Source organism: Lepisma saccharinum, chromosome 22 (assembly GCF_977018435.1).
Source record: "Lepisma saccharinum chromosome 22, izLepSacc3.1, whole genome shotgun sequence".
Classification (NCBI taxonomy): domain Eukaryota; kingdom Metazoa; phylum Arthropoda; class Insecta; order Zygentoma; family Lepismatidae; genus Lepisma; species Lepisma saccharinum.
In genome coordinates, this window is record NC_139250.1 from 34,421,470 (window position 1) to 34,443,462 (window position 21,993).

The window sequence follows — 21,993 nt, forward strand, 5'->3', positions numbered from 1 at the left end:
CAAGGTTACCGTTTCGGAACAGATGAAGAAGCGAAGCGTAATGTGAGAATCGTGCTCAATAGCCAGAGCCCTGATTTTCTTGCAAAGGGTATGGACAAATTGGTGCAACGGTGAGACAAATGCCTGAATCTCTATGGGGATTATGTGGAGAAGTAAGGAAGGATCCTCCTACACATGTCTGTATAGTTTTCTAATGTATCTTAAAAATAAAAAAAATTACAGCATACAGAAACTTATATATTGAATGACCCACGTACCTACAAGACATTGTTGACTGCATAAGAATTACAAACTCAAATTTAATTAATCAACTTCAACATATTTCATCTTGGAATAATCTTCTGTCTGTCAGATAGATTGTTCTGCACAAAGTAAACGGATTGAGAGAATTCTGTATTATTTTCCACGCAACTTTATTTTCCTTCCTCAATAAAAATAAAAGATAAACTGCGAAAAAATTTCCCCAAGGCATTTATATTAGGTATAAATTCAATGGGATTTGGATTAATAAAAGTCGCAGCTTTTCACATCTAGAGAAAAATTCATGCAGAATTTCTGGAGCCAATAATTCAAGTATAACTCCTGGAATGCAAGGAATTCCCGTTGAGTAGACACCCTGAATTAACATAACAGTAAAAGACTATCGTGTGTGCGTCACCTATCACTTCCGTTTAAAAGCTCCCTTGGAGCATAGGTGGGAAGTGCTAGGGTTTGGCCCTTTTATTCGCAACAGATTTCATATTCATGGAGGGCATTTATACACAATTTCCATGTGCTAATTATTCCTAGTCACCAAATCCAATGTAAGAAATAAAAAAATAAAAAAAGATTCACCAAGAGAGCCAGTGCTGCAGCTGCTACTTATGGAAGCAGTGTCGGATTGGCTGCCGGTATCATCGGTGTCCATGTCCTCGTACTGGTCACTGTTGTTGTTCTCGTGATCGACTGCAGAAACTTCTGTCAGTGAGGAAGGGGACTGTGCGTTCTGGTTATGCAGCTGAGGCTGTAGGGAAACTTGATTCGAATTCTCCACTACTGCAGGCACTGAAATGTTCATGAAGCATTATGCAGGTAACAGTAAAGTGATTGACAATTTTACATACCAATATCAAATTCTACCATTTTTTTTTTTTTTTGTATGAATATAAATATAAAATTCCCATAACTTTGACTTATAATGTAAATGTCAATATGCACTTTTCCTATTGCAAAACTTACTACAATCACCTGGTTATATGCATCACCAATGCCATAGTGTTATGCAATCAAGGGGTCCCGGGTTCAATTCCTAGTGGAGGCAAATTGCACAGTTGTTTGGTTCCCACTTAAAACTGTAGGTCCAGTCCAGATTAGCCTTTCTGGGCATAAAGTGGACTTAAAACAACAACAATTCAAGCACTGAGGTCAGTCACTCAGGTTCTATATGGAACATTTCTATATTGGATCTATTCGGTACATTTTGAATACGTTTATCAGAATCAGCAAAAAATTATATCAGTCAGTCCAAATAGTTCTCAATCATTAACTTTATACATGCACAGGTTCCCTGTGCACATTACCATGAGAATAGTTGGAGGTAGGGCTCCACACATTCTCGATCGCAGCCATTTGCAGAGATGATGTGATCAGCAACATGCTATAGAAACATTTACCTTCCCAGGTTCCCATTTATTTGAGAATGGGTGAACACCAGCGGTACTTTATAAGGAGAAAAGATCAGAAAATTTCCGACCTTCAATCACCAACCCTGGGAATCACATTTCATCTCCGGCATAGCAGACACCGTCCTAACTAGACCACCATGGCTCGTCTATACATACAAGAAAGTCATAATACAGAGCATACATTACTATCCACAATTGGATTCGCACTGGATAGTTTCTAGAACTATAATATAAACACTATACTCATAGCAATAAAGCTTTATATATCCTCATCATTGCTATGCTGAATAGCATACTACAAGTATTAACACGAAGTGATTAAGAAGAGAAACCACAATAATTTTGAACATTAACAAGCTGGACTCAATACAATTATAAAGTCACTGAGATTTTATTATTATTATTAACTTTTATTTGGGACAAACATACAGGATTATCAACAGTGACCCATTTAGTGGGGCATCTGACTGACACCGAGCAGACTTGGGTGATTTGTCAGCTTTTTTCCACCCTCGCATAAAGAGTTTCCAACCACTAATAATATGGGCATCTGGGGACAATCCTGGGATGAAAAGGGAGCAGAGCGTGGAATAAATCACATCACATCAAGAAAAATTTCCAGAACAAGAGAATATGTGCAGCTTTACCTCCATACCTCTATATTGTTCTATGTGATATTACGCCACTGTGCAATGAGCCTGAGAAACTTTACCTTGTGTAAATAAAAAAATAATAATAATAATAATAATAATAATGGCAATGCGTCCTTCTCCGTAGCCGAGCGGGTTAAGGCGTTCACTCGTCTTAAGATCGTTCGCTGCGGGACGGCGTAGGTTCGAATCCGGCTCTGGTCGGAATTTATTCGGCCTACGTATAGGGCCGGTGGCAGCCCACCATCGTGAGGAAATTGGGGAGCTCCGAATGAGTGAGCGGTAACCCGGTCGAGAAGACCTACAAAGGCTGGGGGTTCGTCGGGCTGACCACCCGTCACCCCAATACTGGTCTAAGATCTCCACGCTATAACAGGTGACGGAGGAACAGTGTGGGAGGGAGACCAGCAGTCGGTAGGTAAGCCAAGGCTCTCATAGGGCTGTCGCGCAGTGGTTATTATTATTAATAATGGCAATGCATGACCCATATGAACCAAGCCTTAGGTAACAACAACAACACAAACCACTGAATTTGAAAGTTAAGATGCAAATCATAAGACATAAGCACTAATTTGTCAAATAAAAATTGTTTGAAAAATTAGTGAAAAATTGCAAGAACTTTTTTCTTCAATTCTGCCATATACCGGGTGGGGCACCTAAAAGTACCACTGGAAATATTTCGTGAACAACAATAAATAAATATTGAAAAACTGCTTTTGCAGATATAAAGGTATGAGAGGGCCCATGAAATTAGTGGACATAATACGTTTAACTACGTAAGAAAGTACGATTTTCAATACAAACTTAGTTTTTTAAATGGAAACACTATTTTATTTTTAGCTCACTTGAAAGTACGGAAAAATTCATTAAGAATGGCGTTCGTTACATTGTAATACATCAAATAGTTCTCAAGTAATTGTAACGTGAAGTTGACGCTTCAAAACAAACATTTTTACAAGTTCATTTGTGTGTCGTAACATGTATATCCCCCTTTTGACGCCATTCGTGTATTACAACAAATATGTTATTCTTCTGCATATTATGTGTTGTGCTTAGGAAAGTTCCAACAACTGCAGGTTACAATAAAATCTGTAGTTTGTACATACATAAGCTTTGACAAATTATCTAAAAGATTTTGATACATCTTTCAGAGTTAACAAATATTTGTACATTAAAAAGTATACATTTTAAACATTCCACCATCAGTTACATACATAAAGATTAGTACATTGATATCTTTCTAATATTCAATTGGCATCCATTCATTTACGTGTTGATTTTTAGTACACTGGAACAATCAACTCTTCTCGTTTGGTCATCACAAATTTTTAAGTTTTCAACTATTAAACTTTGCACCTTATACATTTTTCTTTCTTTCTTTCTAATTCATTTATAAATTTTATCAAATGAAGCAAGGGTGTAAAAAAGTACACGGATTAACCATACGTTTGTGATAGTGTACGTATGTCAGAACTGTTGCTGAGAAAATAGTATTTTCAAACTCTGAAAAGGCCGGGATGATACTTATCTATGGCGAGTGTACGAAAAATGCAGCACAAGCGTGCAGGCTGTATGCACGACGGCATTTGCGCTCAGCTCCGCCGACAGGCATAGTGGCCATGCACCTTAACGCTCAACTTCACGTTACAAATTACTTGAGAACTACTTGATGTATTACAATGTAACAAACGCCATTCTTAATTAATTTTTCCGTAAATTCAAATGAGCTTAAAATAAAATGGGGTATCCATTTTTAAAAAACCAAGTTTGTGTTGAAAATCTTACTTCCTTACATAGTTGAACGTATTGTGTCTACTAATTTCATGAGTCCCTCTCATACCTTTATATCTGCGAAAGCAGTTTTTCAATATTTATTGTTGTTCACGAAATATTTCCAGTGGTATTTTTAGGTCTCCCACCCAGTATATGTATATATCAATCATTACATGGAAAGCTATATTATATTTCTACAAACAGAATATACGATGACATCCTATATGCAGGTATGCAGAAAAACTATGCTGACCAAGGCAGAAATTTATTTTATTATAAAACATAAACTAAAGGTAACGTTTCAACCTTCTAGCAAGGTCTTCTTCAGACTCTGCACCAAGTACATGGAGAATGCAGAATGTCTTTCTTGCAATATAAATGGCCCTGTTTCCTATGACTCCTCTTTACTTGAACATACTTGGCACACACTAGGATATGAACCTAAGACACGGGTATTCCTTGCTACAAATCAAACCAAATGTACAGGGTGGTCCATACACCATCTCTAAGTGTTAGATCCAAGCAGTACCCCCACTCCTGCTGAACCTAGATCAACATGTCAGGCTGAATGCTTGCACAAGCATTCACAATGCGCTGTTTCAGATGGTGAAGATCCTGTATCTAATGATAGAGGCAATTGCCTTTAAATGTCCCCACAAATAAAAATCTACAGTCGTGAAGTCGGGGGATCATTGTGGCCATTCCACAGGTCCCCTACAACCAATCAACCTCTGAGAAAACTGCATATGCAGGTAATCCCTGACAATGTTGGCATAATGGGGCAGAGCAGAGCACCATCAAGCTGGAGAAATGTTCCATCTTCAGACAACGTTCATCTAACAATTGGAGGTAACCTTCTGCATTCAAAGTTCCCTCCCACAAACCTTATCTGGTGTCCCCCTTTCCATGTATCATGTTTGGATTTGTTTTATTCCTGTTTCCTGTTCGTAAATGTTTTAGACAGGTGTCTCCATACTTATTGGCCACCCTACCTTGTCTTAGTTAAAAGAAAAACTTCTTACATCACATGCTGGCAACATTCTTGTTAAAAAACACACTACACACATAACAGACAAGACATCTCTGAGACATTATCAGGGCTGTTCAAGAGACAGCAAACAAGACGCAGTCAAGGTTCTGATGATGCTACTTGCTGTCTCTTCGCAGTCTCTCGACCAGCCCTAACGAAGACTCCGAGATGGAGTTGAAAGCTCAGAGAAATTTTTAAAGTGTATCTTATCATGCTGTTTGTCTCTTGTGTGTTTCTTAACAAACGTATTAGTTTGCATAGCATACTACAATGTTTCAGTCCTGAGTTGCAATTCGGAGAAATTAATGACTTGGTGCCAGAATTATTTATGTTAGTAATTAGTGCACTGTGCCTACCTTTATCGTTCACTCTCTTTGGGCTAGGCTTTGGGCGAAGAGGACCGTTTTCTATGCTGGCTGAGGCAATCTCATCTCGCTTGGTTTTTCTCCATTGCTCCTTCAACATTAAAGTATCACCATCTTTAAATGTGTAGAAATTTCGATCACCAACCTGCAGAGTGCATGGCTCAAACACATTTAGTAATTTCATTCTGCAAAATATAAACAGTGTACATATTATCTATTATTTTGTTACTTCAATGGATATGCACAATGTAACTTTGATTTTATATTTTTCAGAGGGTCCATGGTGGAAAAAACATGAGGAAACATTTTATACTTGCTTTGCTGGGAGCATGAAGGTCAATGTCTGATGTAGGAAAATACAAAAAATTGAGAATATAAAATCAGTGTTCAACTGTATATTTCTAATGTATAAAATACTGTATTTCAACGCATAATCATCGTAGATCTTATGCCATTTTTTTTTTTTTTTTGCAAAAAAGTGGGATGTGGCCATCATGTGAAGCTTTTTTTTCCTTTTAAAAAAAATTGCTCGGTATTTAAAAATCATTTATTTTAAAAATAATTTATTACTACGTAAACTGTCTTTGGTGCAAGATTAGGGTACCCTGAATACTCGTGAATATACATTAAAATTGAACTGTCCAAATTGGTACACATCATTTCTTTGAGACATTTTCTCAGTGGGAAAAAAAGAAGTTATTATTAGTTGTTATTGATCTGTGCATTATAGTCGAAGCATTACACTTGAGAAAATTTTCTTGTGTTGCAAAGTACGGACTTATGAAATTTAATCTTCCGTGTCCGAAGATTCTGCACCACTATCAATGGTTTCATTATCTGATGCTATGAAAGGTTAAAAAACATTTCTTGGACTGCAAAAAACAGGATGTACGATTATGAGGTAGCAATGATCACGAGGTGAAAAACGGTACTTTTGAAGAATCAGCCAAATCATTAGTCAGACTCCTTTTTCAAGTAGTCAAAACATGCAAAATATTGCACAAGTAATGTTTTGTGTTTCTGCATTGTAAATTGAATAGATTTTCCTATTAATTTCCTTGAACCACTGCCTTCATTAACAGAGGTTATGGCATCTGGGACAGAAATGGTAGTGCATCACTACTTTTTTGTTTCTTAACACTAGTGCTGGCAGATGGGAGAAAATGGAACTACCGCCACCTGGGTAAAAACTAAGCAGTGATGCACTACTATCTCCGTCAAAGATGCCGTAACCTCTGTTAATGAAGGCAATAGTCCTTCAAAATTAATCTGAAAAACTATATAATTTAGAATGGGTAACACAAAACATTACTTGTGCAATATTAAAGCTGTGTTTACAGCACACAACTATGAAATGCAAAAAGTTACTTAAATATGAGAAAAAAGTACTGAAATATGTAAAACATATGTAAGTATAATAAATTATTTTTCTTATAGTGATTTTCTTAACTTCTATGCAAGCTTTCAGGTTTATTGCAGTAAAAAAGTAATTCTGCTCAATTAATCTCTTAATATTTTTATTTTAGGAAGTTATTTTGAAGTAGTTAAATTGTTAAGTTCATGATCATGATAAATTGATAGCAAGAATGACAATGGTTTTCGAGACAGTTTAGTATGCTGCAGTGCCTTAATTTTACCAACATAGATGTTGGGCTTGAGATGAGCCTGTCAACTGAATGTAAAGTAGATAAATGCACAAATACCATATTACAAGGCACTTCATAATGTTCTTCGGGGTTAGAATAAATTATTACAAGAAGAGTATTGCACATACCACAACAAACCAACAACAGTCAAAACAGGAACTCTAACTTTTTCCGTTTATCCCGTCATGTCACAGTTTACAGTCCACGGCTATGCTTAGCTATTTTAGTACATTCGTGAAAATTTGCTGTTACACTTCTCGAGAAATCATTTTGCACATTGGAATTCCATGCAATGAAGTCCGCAAACTGTACAAAAACAGAGAAAAAACTACCTGAGCTCCTTTCAACTGGTGCTGGATTTGTTGCAGTAAGTGCAATACCCTTCTTGTAATAAATTATTGTAAACCCGAAGAACATTAGGAAACACCCTGTATGTACTGTAGTGATCATCTGAAAACATTTAACCTGAAATTCATACACACACACACACACAAATGCATGCCAATGCAATGAGTCAGCTGTTACAATAGAGACCAAGATGGAATATCATCCCCTGTATATGATTCACCAATTCTAGCAATTTCTTTTCTCTATGTCAAGCCTTCCAAACTGGCTTTGAAAGTTATTTTCCATTATTTCTGGCAGGACAAATGCTGATGATATGGCTCCTATATGCAATTGACCACTGCCGCCAGTTTGCTCGACAGGCAAAATGCTCCGATAGAAGGTGAAGCATCATGAGAAGCAGTAATTTCACTTTTATATGTGTTAGTTTATTTTTAATTAGTAATGCTAAAGAATCCAACCTGGCTGCCTAACCTAATATACATGTAAAAGAATAAAAAAGAAGGTAGAAACACCTGACAGTAAATGTTTTACTTCGTGGAAGCAATTTTTAATCAAGGTGTTTATGATGTACATTGAAATGCATATATTGTGGACGTAATTTGTATTTATACCTGTTGGTAATATATGCAGTAAGCAGGAATCGCTAGCATCTGTTCTTCATAGCAATCATCTGCTCATCACAACTTTCTTTCTTGCTTTTGCAGCAGTGTCATGCTTAAGGGGGAAGGGCACAATTTGTGTTCTTCACACACCCCTGATGGACAGGAAGGAAACAAGGCACTTCTTACATAACCCACTAGGTATACGCTGCCCCATTTATCTCTGAAGCAAGGGGGCGCAAAGTGGCATAGATGGAGGGGGGTCAAGGGGCAATAGGAAACAGTACAAGCTGCTGCGAGGGCTGGTAAATCCCATTCCCTCTCACGTGTTCATTGGTGGAGCCATCTCGCGGCACTACTTGTGCAGACTTGTTTTCGTTCGCTTGCTCCAGAGTATAGGAATCTACAGAGCCTTCTGCCTTGTATTGTCTACAACGGACTGGGAGATGTGGTGCCAGACAGCTTGAAAGATAACTGTTTCCAATCTGCTTCACCCAGAAACGAGTTGCCCAACGCAATGCAAAGGGTACATTGTCCCTTCCCTCCTGCCCTCTGATGCAACAAAAAGAGAATTCTAAGTCCACAGTCTGGTCGCATGGCTACAGCTGATAAGAAAAGCTGCCTGGAACAGGTGGCACATGTTATCTTCAAACAAATCTTGAACTCAAAGAGCAGCATTCTTCCGAACAAGTTAAACATTCTTCAGATTGTTAAAAACATATCACTGAACTCTTTTTTCTTGTTGGCACTGAAATCCTTGAAATTATAATGCAAAAAATCACACATCTGAAAATTGTACGTGAAAATTCAAAGAAACGTGAACTTACCGCTTCAAATCTTCCCCCTGTACTACAAACTTGGGCTGTTCCTTTTCTGAGCCTGCCCCATCTTTGGAGTAAGCCCGGCACTGCCAGTGTACACCCACAGAATCCACCTTCACGTCATCCACCACCACTCGGACATTCTTGTTTGGTTTCTGGCGGATCTGCTTCATGTCCTTGGTGCAGTGAAGCCATTCGGCATCCTCCAAGCAGTGGACCGGACCCCACAGCGTCTGCCCTGGGTAGAAGTCGCTGTGCTGAAATTCAGAATCCTATAAAAGAAAATGCATCAAAGCTTTGCAGATTGCCTATGGAGCTTGTCATGGTGTAATAAATAAATAAATAGAAAATATAATGCATTTAATAGAGGTTAAACTAGGGCCAAGCCAGTATCGGAATGTATTTGTTGAAATTTATGTATTGGCTCATACTTTTCTAGATTGATTGATTGATTTGGTTTATTTTCTTCGCTTTTCTGCCACTTTTGCGTAGTCACAAAGAAACCAGGGATTCAAACCCAGGATCCCTGGCATTTCCTGTGACTTTTCATACACATTGTCTAAGTAATTTTCTCAACTTAAAGATCTTGCAAATGTATGTTCAATGTAACATTTCTTTTTTTTTCTCCATCCATTTGTCTATCAAAAAAGAAAAATTTCATCACATATTAAAAGTTTTTATGACCTAAGAAATAATGATAAAAAAATAAATCAACCTTGGATATCTTGTCATGTATTTCCAAATATGGGAAGTAAATATATGTTTAAAAAAGTTTGGTGACCTCTGCTCTAATATGAAGTTGGCAAAGTTAAATTAATTCTATTAGATTTCAAATACCCTATTTCTTCAAGTGCAAGATGGCATCGAGTGTAGCTTTTGAGAAAAAATAAATTTAAGATGCCCAAATGTACATACCAGTACTTTATTAGAATAATTTCATGTAGTATTACATTTATGTTTTTGTTAAATTATTATTACATTTACTGATAACAATACTACCATCAAGGAAATTTAATTATGGGTGATTTTTATCAACACCAGTATTTCAGGAAACCATCGGGCACGCGGGGGGGAGTGATTACTGATTTTGACAAATACTCCATTCTATATTACACTAATACCTTGGTATATTCATACATAAATAGTGAGATCCAAGAAACCATAAAATCCAAAGTGCACTTAAATTTTCACCATCCAAACCACCCAAAAAAGGTAGAAATCTGTAGTTTTAATACAAGAAAATTAGAAGTGAGCATATTACACGTTTGATTACATGTGTAGTTAAAGTAATTACCTTGTCCTTCTTGTCATCAGCATCTTCCAGAGCGCACGCGTCCAGATCATTGAGGATGCACCGGGATCCGTCGGAGCACTGCAGGTGGACCTTTGAGTGAACAGATTTTATCCCACCAACCCACGAGTCAAGGCAAACGGCAATATCTGCTGAAAACTCCTGAAAACACAAACATATTAATTTTCTTTCTTGTTTAATTCTTAGAAAATTATAATACTGTAGAAACAACCCACATTAATTAATTCAGAAAATGACAAAAAATGTAATTACAAGCCCCATGTCTACGGTCTTTCTCAGTCTGTGCCTAGATTACAAACATCCTAATTCAACCTTTTTAAAACATTTTAACTTTTAACCCATTTCCTAAGGAAAGTCTGGGAACGGGTGGAATTGTACAGTGTGTCTAGAAAAATTCTTGACTTTTTTACTCTTTCGTAACCATTATTTATTCAACCCCTACTTGTGCAAAGTTGGAGATTAACAATTAAAAAATAAATATTTATTCAATGAAAAACCTCTACCCACAGGCCAGTTAATATTAAAACTAAAGCTGCTTTTGGCACACTAGCAAGGGTCTGGCATCCGGACTCTCAGCCAGTATAACCTTATACGGGGCACATGTTGTCATCCCCATGTCCCCCTTCATCCATCTTACCTTTTTAACCATTCATCCTCATCTTCGCAATTAGCCAAAGAGGCAGAAAAATGAAGTAAAATAAACTAAATTAATCGATCAGTCATTGTGATAGAAAAAAATATTGACCACAAGTATAATTTCTTTACATTTCATTGACTTCTTGAACCTGTATATTGATTTATTTACTTTTCATTGACTTGCATAACTGGTAGACATCCTGTTGTACTATTTCAGAACAAGAGCCCTAGTAAGTACATTTTTGGGTAAGGCATAACTTACACCACATGCCATCATTTCACTAAGTAACAAAGACCAGTTTTGGCATGTACTTACTTTGTTCTGTAGCTTTCACCACATTATGTGGCTTCCTCAGGAGACAGGACAAGTATAGTAAAGATTTAAGACATGGGAAGGTATGTTAAAATGATAAAAATACGATAAAAGGTAAAAGATAGTGCAGTGCCCTGCCACTACTTCAAACTCCAACTCTGGCTGGCAACTCATTTCCTTTGCTTTTACTATTGTGGAACAGTGGTTTTACAAATATTCAAGAAAATGTTAAACAGTGAATTCACTGCTCAATCTGATAGTGATACCATAATAAATGTCCATTTGTGACAAGACCAAGCATTGTTGAGTCCTTCATGAAGACAATAGCTAGTCATGAGGATAAGACACCAGCAGTGATAATAAAAATAAGCAAATGTAAAGATAATAAGAGACATTTAAACCCACGATTGGTAAAGAAAGTCTTCATGAATTAAGTAATGATAATGGTATAAGATTGATTAGTTTTGCAACCTCAAAGAATTTAATTGTGAAAAGTACCACCTTTAAACATAAAGATATCCAGAAATATACCTGGTCTTCTCCAGATGGTGAAACTCATAATCAGATAGATCATATTCTCATTGATAAGAGAAGGCATACTAGTATAATTGACGTTCGTACACATAGAGGTGCTGACTGTGCCAATGACCATTATTTAGTAATTGCTAAATTAAGAGAAAGACTCGCAGTGATAAATCATAAGCAACAAAATCTAAAAGTTATAAAATTTGATACAGGAAAGTTTGCTGATGAAAGAATTAAGAAAGATTACCAAATTAAACTGTCAAATAGATTTGAGGTTTTGCAGGATTTAAATGATGATGAAAATATAAATGAAACAGACGTAAATAAGAATTGGGAGCACATACGTAATGCAATAGAATCAGCAGCTAAAGAAAGTATAGGATACCATAAACCAAGAAAAAGTAAGCCATGGTTTGATAATGAATGTCATAATCTAATAGAAATAAGAATCAGGCTAGACTTAGGTGGTTAAATAACTCGAATGATACAAATCTAAGCAATTATAATAGAATAAAGCGAGAAGTTAACCGCACATTTAGAAGTAAAAAAAGAGATTACTTGAAAAGCAAAATTAACAAAATTGAAACAAACAGCAAAAATAAAAATATCAGGGATTTATATAAAGGTGTAAATGAATTTAGAAAGAGGTGGCAACCTAAAGTAAACTTGATAAAAGATAAAGATGGTGATTTTCTAGCTGACCCAAGCGATATTCTAAATAGATGGAAGAACTACTTTAATGACCTTTTAAATGTCCATGTAGGAGATAAATCAGAACTAAATGAAGTCCACACAGCAGAACCTTTAGTTCCAGAACCTAACTTGACTGAAGTTAAAGATGCTATTAAAAGGCTAAAGAATAACAAAGAACCTGGCATTGATTTAATACCAGCTGAGTTAATTAAATATGGTGGAAATTCATTAATATGTCAAATTCATATAAATTAATTTGTTTAATATGGAATAAAGAAGAAATCCCTCAACAGTGGAAAGAATCCATAATTGTTCCTGTGTTTAAAAAAGGTGATAAAATGAACTGCAATAATTACCGTGGAAATTCTCTACTCTCAACAACATATAAAATATTGTCTAACATTCTTTTAACAAGACTAACCCCATATGCTAATGAAATTATAGGTGATTATCAATGTGGATTTAAACGTAACAGATCAACTACAGATCAAATTTTTCACATCAGACAGACACTTGAAAAAAAGTGGAAATATAATCAAAATGTCCATCAGCTATTCATTGATTTCAAAAAAGCATATGATTCGGTCAAAAGAGATAAATTATATAATATATTAGTAGAGTTTGGAATACCTAAGAAGCTTGTTAGTATGATAAAAATATGTACCATTGAAACAGAAAGTAAAATTCGTGTGGGTAATAATATGTCTGACAAATTTATAATTCATGATGGGTTAAAACAAGGAGATGCATTATCTCCATTGCTCTTTAATTTTGCCTTAGAATATGCTGTAAGGAACGTAAAAGGAACTAAGGAAGGACTAAAATTAAATGGTGTGACTCAGTTGTTAGCATATGCAGATGATGTAGACTTACTGGGGGATGATGTGAATACAATTAAGAATAATGCTAAAATATTTTTCAAAACTGCTAAAGAGATAGGTTTGGAAGTTAACAAAGAGAAAACTAAATATATGCTTACAGGCCGAAACCAAGTGTTAGGTAATAATCAAAATCTAATTATTGATAACAACTCGTTTGAACCAGTTTCCAAATTCAAATACTTAGGAGTAATATTAACAAATGAAAATTATATTAAAGAGGAAATAAAAAGTAGGCTTAATTCAGGAAATGCATGTTACTTCTCTCTTCATAAACTTTTGTCTTCTCGTTTAATATCTAAGAAACTAAAAGTTAAAATATACAAAACGGTAATTTTGCCTGTAGTATTATAGGGGTGTGAAACTTGGTCCCTTACATTGAAAGAGGAACATAAATTGAGAGTATTTGAAAATAAGATCCTTAGGAAAATCTTTGGACCTAAAAGGGATGAGGAGACAGGTGAGTGGAGAAGGTTACATAATTTAGAACTACATAATTTGTACTCATGTCCAGATATTATTAGAATAATTAAATCAAGAAGACTTAGGTGGGCAGGCCATGTGGCACGAATGGGAGAGGAAAGAGGAGTTTACAGGATTCTTGTTGGGAAACCAGATGGTAAGAGACCTGTAGGAAGGCCAAGACGAAGATGGAGGGACAACGTTGAGATGGACCTAAAGGAAATCGGTAGGGATGGAAAAGAGTATATACAATGCTCAAGATAGGGACAGATGGAAGGCCTGTGTTGCTGCAGCCATGAACCTTCGGGTTTAAGTAGGCTAGAGAGTTAGTTAGTTAGTATATGTAAAGATAATGAGCCAAAGAAGGAAGGGAGGAACACCATACCCAGTCACCTGGAATTCTCTCTATATGTAGGGTTAGGTGGCTCATACTAAAATGACCTCCAGCCATGACATTGACACTTGGTAATGAATAGATCTCCCCAGCATCACATAATAATGTACATAATTTATATTAATAAATACATAGTTCCTTATCAAATTTGCTGGACTTTCAGCATTCAAAAGAAACAACGAATTACAAAATTATGTGAGTTAGTATGTACCATTGCTGTATACCTACCCCTTGACATGACATTTATTTTATTCATGTTGAGGGGAATAAACAACGTGGTTAATAATATAATAACACCATTAAGCCTTGTTTCCATATGAAAAACTCAATATGCTGACGAAGGCCGAAATTTATTTTATTATAAAACATAAACTAAACGTAACGTTTCAACCTTCTAGCAAGGTCTTCTTCAGACTCTGTACCACATTTGTACTTGGTACAGAGTCTGAAGAAGACCTTGCTAGAAGGTTGAAACGTTACGTTTAGTTTATGTTTTATAATAAAATAAATTTCGGCCTTGGTCAGCATATTGAGTTTTTGATAATATAAGACGTAAGCGAGTTACTAAAGATATATCCGTGAAACTTACTTGTAAATGTTCTATTAATTTTGGTGGCCTCTGCCACCATCCACTTGGGAACTCGATGCTTTACTGTTAGGTTGACTTCTGGTTCCTGTTGTTGTTTCCTCGACTACCGCTAGAGGTGCTAGTGTAGCTATATCGTCTACTGTGCATTATGAGCCTGACCCCTGTCGATATTCAGCCCGTACAGAAAGTGCATAATTGCATGTGTTTGTGATTTTGATGTCGATTAGGGTGTGTGATGTGTGCCTAACTGAGACTTTTTTGGATCCTGTGTTTATTGTGTACATCAACTTTTTACATGGTGCAGAAATTCAAGTACGCCAACCTAACCTACTCCACCCAGCCAGCAGTGATAAAGCTAAATGGATTGCCTTCCCTTACCACCAGACTACATCCAACCGCCTAGCCAAGACCTTGAAACAATATGACATAAAACTCGCACGCAAAACAAAGAACAAAATAGCCAGTGCCCTAAGCAAACACAAGAGATAATTCCTTTCCCCACTAGACAACCCAGGTGTATATGATGCCCAGTGTGAGTGCAACTCACATTACATTGGCAGATCCATCAGATCTGTCAACGAGCGTATACAACAGCACTTAGCGGAAGCAAAAAAATCCCAACCCACTACTAGACTATCAAGGCACCTAAAGTTCAATAAACACTGGATCCAAAAAGTTTCAGTTAGGCATACATTACACACCCTACTCGACACCAAAATCAAAGAGACGCATGCCATTATGCACTTTCCGCACGAGCTGAATATGAACAGCGATCAGGCTCATCATGTTTGGCTCCCGTTATTACAACAGCTCAAACCCATCACGTGCAGCAGACGAAATGGCTACACCAGCACCTCTAGCGGTAGTCGAGGAAACAACAACAGGAACCGGAAGTCAATCTAACAGTAAAGCATCGAGTTCCCAAGTGAATGGTGGCAGAAGCCACAGAAATTAATAGAACATTTTGCGGATATATCTTTAGTAACTTGCTTACGTTTTATATTTATTTTATATTCAGGGTGTCTACAATTAAGTAAAAACAAAATTTCCTGAATTTTCCAGATTTTCCTGACCAAGAAACAGAATTTTCCACACCAAGTCATAATGACAATTCATCTATTTAAACATGTGTTTAAGAAGATCACTACATTTTAGCTAGACAACACACTTCGAATCCCACATAAGCAAGTTTTTAGAATATTCACTGCACACGTTAAAAGTTATAACAAGAGAAACTGAACAGAAATTGACTGTTACTCTAGGACCATGAAGAAATTCAAGTATAATTCCCGGTTTTCAAGGAGAATTTTCCAAAAATTCAAAGAGTGTACAAGTAGATGTTTTCTCTATTTCAACCTTGCAAATACAGTAACAATATAAATAGTCTGTGTGATTCCAATGTATTCAAAAATTCTACTGCAATTTAATTAAATGGTATATTTAAAATATTTAATTTGAGGTCTGTAGTTTACATTTGCCATTTCACATACTCACAAGGAAGGTTATCTAATTGTAACCTTCCAATTTCCATGAAAGTTGGCAGGTGTATAGAGGGGCCCAAAGGAAGAAATATGTGTTTTTTGTTTCAGCTAAAAAACTGTTTTAGGGGGCAAAACCCCCCTCAAATGTCAAGATGAGGAGACATTGAAGTGGGGATCTTCCTGAAAGGCCACCTCCATTTGAGAATCCGGTGGCATTCTGTTTTGGTGGTGACAGTAATGTGAAATGTGATGTTTGTGGTGCAGTGGCAGTAATCAGATGTGCATGGTGTAACTGAACATTATGTTTACATCATTTTTTTGAGGAGTACCATTACTGTGACGAGTATGTACATGAGTATGAACATTGACACCGTGGAAGCAACAATGGGGACGGTTTGAAATGTGATGCATGGGTGCTTGTCTTTACTTTGTGTTGGCAGATCGGTTACCATAACGTTGTTTCATGTTACTTTCTGGAGGTAATAAATGTTTTATACATGCTGTGTATTCATCTATGGAACTATCCTCTTGTGTCCTTGGCTATGGATATCACCTATATGATATCAAGGTCATGCTTGATAGGGTTATGATTCCCATGTGCGACTCCTTTGACGCTCCGTTACCTGAAACACAAAAAACATATATTTCTTCCTTTGGGCACCTCCATACACCTGCCAAGTTTCATGGAAATCGGAGGGGACACAGGGGTCAGATCCCCACTTCAATTTCTCCTCATCTTAACATTTGGGGGGGGGGGTTGCCCCTAAAACGGTTTTTTAGCCAAAACAAAAAAACATGTATTTCTTCCTTTGGGCCCCTCTATACACCTGCCAAGTTTCATGGAAATCGGAGGGGGACACTTAGATAACCTCCCTTGTCAGACTCGAAATACATGTACAAGCACAAGTCACAAATGTTACGGTATATATTGTAACCTGCGAAAAATTGTTAATTGTGTAAGAATTTCAAACTCAAATGTACATATACGAGGGGGTACCCAAAAAAAATGGAATAACGCTGTGCTGGGCGGAGCTTCCTAGTACGAATTTTTCCCGCCAGGCAAGCATCGAGCAACTTGTTGTGAGTTCAGTGCACCCAGTGGCTTCGCCGGGTAAGGTTGTCTCTGGTCATGGTGATCTTTTTCATAAATGCAGTTTCGCTCGTACCTCGTTTTTTGTGATGGCCGATTAAGAGAACAGCGTGCGGCTGTGAAATTTTTTTCCCGCTCAGGAAAAATGCCGCAGAAACGGTTGTGATGTTGAACACAGCTTACAAGGACAGCGCTATGGGGAAAACTCAAGTGTACGAGTGGTTTTCTCACTTCAAGAAAGGTGACATGTCGATTGATGACAAAGCCCATTCTGGACGTTCCGTCAACTTCCAGAATGAACAAAAATGTCGATAAAATTCGTGAACTTGTGCTCAAAGACCGACGACGAGCTGGGGAAGTTATCTGGACAATCTTAGAGCTCAGTTCAACGAATTTTAACGGAAGATTTGGGAATGAGAAGGGTCGGTGCGAAATTTGTACCTCGGAATCTGAGTGACCAGCAAAATGAGTGTCGAGTGGTAACATGCCGTGCTTTGAAAGAAGAGCTCCAAGCGCAAGTTTTTGGCAAAAAACAGCATGACTCTTTTGCCCCACGCCCCTTACTCACTTGCCCTCGCTCCGTGTGACTTTTTTTAGTTTCCCCGAATGAAGAGGGACATAAGGGACAGCGATTTGACAACGTAGAAGAGGTGAAGAAAAAAACGAGGAAGGAGCTGTCAGCCATCACAACAGATGAGTTTAAAAAATGTTTCCAAGAATGCAATCACAGATTGGACAAATGTATTAAGTGTCATGGAGAGTACTTTGAAGATGATAAGGTTGTTTTGTAAAAAAAAAAAAAAAAAGAAGAAGAAGAAAAAATACATTGCTTCTTTAAAAAAAATCCAGTTTCTTTTGGGTACACCCTCTTATCTTGCAATAATCTTCCATCTGTCAGGTAGATTGCTCTACAACGGACAAAAACAATGTAAAAAGATTGAGAAAATTAAGTTTTATTTCGTATCATGCCGAAGGCATGACTCGAATCCGGGACCCCGGGCGCCATAGTCCGATAGTCTAATTATTTCATAAAAAGGGCCCGAGTATGCAAATGCAAATGCAAATGCCACCTGCGATCTTCAGCGGATGTAAAAAACCGCTGATATGAATTCTTCCGGAATCGCAGGAAAGATACTGCAAACACAGCTTTACGCTGAAAGCACCGTTATTGAGAGACGCGGTCTCTCAACGGACAAAGTTCGAATTTCGTTTAAATAGCTCGGGAGAATATTTCTCAGCCCCAGTCGGTATCTGAAATCTATCGCGTGCACAGTTAGTGCCTCGGAATTATACAAGTTGTTGAACTAAGAAAGTTATGGCGTGAATAGTTGTTACCGAACGTTACAAAAGGAGTTACAGCGAGGAGTAGTACAATATCGGAAAGGAGTTTTATTTCAGGAGAGTTCATCAGAGTTTCATCAACGAACCAGCGAGTCGATCGTCACTTCGAGATCTACAGGTAACGAACATTCCTCTATCCTTGTCTTTCTTTCTCGCACACCCCTGCCAGACCAGTCAATTGTAGTGTTTAAAGTTAATCGTGAGTGTAGTTCTTATTTCACGGGCTAGCCCCCTTGCTTGGTTAAGTGTAGACGTAGCTCTTCAGAGCTATACCCCCTCTTACGATACACCTCTCGCAGCCAAATAACTTCGAATATCAGGCTTCACAAAGCCTATCTACGATCCCTTAATTTAAACGATCGGGACTTTATACGATTTTACACACAGCATTATCTTCCTTCCTCGATAAAACTGAAATCTAAACTGTGAAAAACTCGCCTCAGGTCATTTACAAATATGTATAAATTCGATGGGATTTGGATTAATAAAAGTTGTAATTTTTCACATCTACGAAGAAAAATTCCAGCAGAATTCATGCAGAATTCCCGGTGAGTAACCATCCTGTGTTGGATAGGGATGAGCTATTACATATTACTTGACACATTTTGAATAATGGTAAACAAAGAATTGTTTTTTATATAAAAAATCATAGCAATTATTGCATAAATATTACACAAATATAATAAAATTTAGTAACATATGTGTCAATCATAATATTAACCACATAAAACCAAAAAAAAAAGAATAAAAAATGGTAATGACAATAGCCATTTACTGTAGTAGATATTTCTATTTGAAAATAGTTCAAAACATGACCCCTTTTAATAAGAGTATTTAACATACAATTTCTACTATAACTACTGCCAATACTCAGAATATCAAACTGAAGTATAGTTTGCCCACAAATAAATTGAAAGTTCTTGCTTTTCTTCCTTTCTCTGTTTAAAAACTGACTTTTAGTGTACCAGTATAAAAATCTTGATTTCTCCAGAAACATAGTAAATTTCCCTCACGTTTCCATGATTTCTAGGTTTTCCAGACTGGCAGACACACTGTGTATTCTTCATTTGAGTGACAATCGTATGGGTGTTTGTATGAGATCCAGGTACAGGGTGGCACAATAAGAATGTATGTTTTTGGAATAAGTGTAGAGTCGTTGATTTTCAAGAAACAAACGTTTCAATAGCACCAAAACCATCAGTAAGAAATACAGTTTGGATAGGTATACAGTGATGATTTAAGTATGGAAGATGATGTCTCTTGGCCCCAGATTTGTCTGTCCGCAACTTCTTTCTGTGGGGTTACCTCAAGTCGAAAACCTCTTTCAGTTGATGAGTTGAAAGTTGCCATTCATGAAGGAATTACAGCTGTGCCAGATGAAATGTTGGCAAGAGCAATGCGGAACTTTGAGAGGCTCTGTATGTGTGCAGCAACAATGACATCATTTTTCCATACTTAAATCATCAGTGTATACCAATCCAAACTGCATTGCGTAACAAAGGTTTTTGTGTAAATAAAACGTTTGTATCTTGAAAATCAACGACGCTACACTTATTCCAAAAACATGCATTCTTTTTGCACCACCCTGTATAATTGCAATATTCAGTCAGGCAAGAAACCCGACATCCCCAAAACAAATAAGCTTAACATACTTAGGAACAAATCAGAAACATTCACTTACCTCCAGAGGTATGAGGTCATTGCTACTGACTACTGGAATTACTTGTTTTGTACCCACAACTTGAACGCCAGACACCACATTGATATTACGACAGTATCCACGCTGAGTATCTTTTCCTTTGATCATTCGTCGAACAACATCACCTGGCATCAGGGATCTATCTGCTAGCCCCACCTACAATATGAGGAGAAAAGGAACATGTAACTATTGCAAGTACTCTATTTCCTCTTGACTGTCAAAACAAACAAAAATTTATGAAAAGTACAAAGAGCTATTTTATTATTTAAAGTTCAAAGAAAGTATGTCATTATTTGACACTCTATGCATAATTGGGAAAGAAGAAAGGAATGAAAGAGAGAAGGGACTCCCTCCCTCTCCCTCTAGTCATTCTTCTCTTTCCTTCTTCCTCTCTTATCTGACAAGAGATAGAAGGAGAAAAGAACTAAAGAAAGAAGGAATGGAAGGGGATAGAGACAGAGAAAGCTTTCTTCCTTCTTTCCTTCCTACAGTTCAGTAGGATCTGAACCACTATGTACTTTCACTGGGTATCAATACCGGGAACCCTTGAATTACAAGACGACATTACCACTATGCCATTGGGGAAGCCTTTTGTATGTAGTCGTTCAACTGAAAAGTGCAGAAACAAAATGAAAATGCATACTTTGCATCACCAGCCAGAATTAGAACAAAATTAGTAACTTCAGCATATAAATAGCTCTTATAACATGTAACTACCTAAGGTTGGAAAATGTTATTAAAATATATAAAATATTGAGAGATAAGATCTGGTTTAAACATATACAATGATGAACCTCCGGGGTTTCAACGCAATGTTAAAAATCAGAAAATAACATTACGACAATCCAGTCTTTGTATTTAGTGCCACACACGCTCAAGTTTGTGTGTTTTGATTTTAGTTCATGCACGTCATGCTTGGCAGCGATGTCATCGCTTTTGTGAAAATAGCATCTTCTCAAGAGAAAGCACACACTGTGGTATGGTTTGCGGAGTCAGAATCAATTGTTACGGTGCAGCGTAAGTTTCGGCGTGTCTTTAACAAAACACCGCCAACAGACAAGAGCATTAGGGCAAGGTACAGAAGTTTTCTGGAAACGGGGAGTGTGTTGAGAAGCCAACGAGACAGTTGAGCAAGTTCGTGGTTATTCTTTGGACTTCTTCCTCTGGCGGTATGTTAAGGATGCAGTTTACTCAACAAAGATGCCAAACGTGAATGCTTTGTATGACCAAATTGTTGCTGCCATTGATACCATCCCTAACAACGTGCTGCAGCACGAAGTGGAATACTGACTGGACATTCTTCGTGTCACTAAAGATGCTCACATAGAAGTGTGGTTATTTTTTGTAAGAAACTTTCTGAGTTGCTCTTTGCAAGAAAATTACCAAAAAATGTGCAGGTGTGTTCGTTTTAATTTCCCATCACTTCAAAAGACCGGAGGTTCATTGTGTACACCCTGTATAAAAGGTGAAAAAAAAGACATGTTGTCCAAATTCATGTATAACTGGCAACTTGTTACAAGCTAGCAGTAATATTAGTTTAAAAAAATCTTGTTCAACCTCATAATGAAGTCACATGATATAGTAAGGATTTCAGAATAACAACAAGGTACATGTAAAAAGTTAATATTACAACTTATATCAGGTGGTCATAATGAAAGAACCCCTACTCAAGAGCACTCTGGAG

General features: G+C 37.0%; 1 protein-coding gene across 3 annotated transcripts in view; it reads right to left on the reverse strand.

Moving 5' to 3' along the window:
* Positions 1-21,993, reverse strand: part of LOC146004966 ((E3-independent) E2 ubiquitin-conjugating enzyme UBE2O) — a 118,826-nt gene that overhangs the window by 77,140 nt on the left and 19,693 nt on the right. For 2 of the 3 annotated variants that reach the window (XM_083144042.1, XM_083144044.1), the window contains exons 2-6: positions 20,292-20,465; positions 10,191-10,349; positions 8,903-9,168; positions 5,474-5,667; positions 835-1,044 (exon numbers count right to left, since the gene is read on the reverse strand). In XM_083144042.1, coding sequence (XP_083000168.1) covers positions 835-1,044; positions 5,474-5,667; positions 8,903-9,168; positions 10,191-10,349; positions 20,292-20,465 — 1,003 coding nt within the window. The remainder of the gene's footprint in view (positions 1-834; positions 1,045-5,473; positions 5,668-8,902; positions 9,169-10,190; positions 10,350-20,291; positions 20,466-21,993) is intronic. The other variant, XM_083144043.1, reaches the window with a different exon arrangement.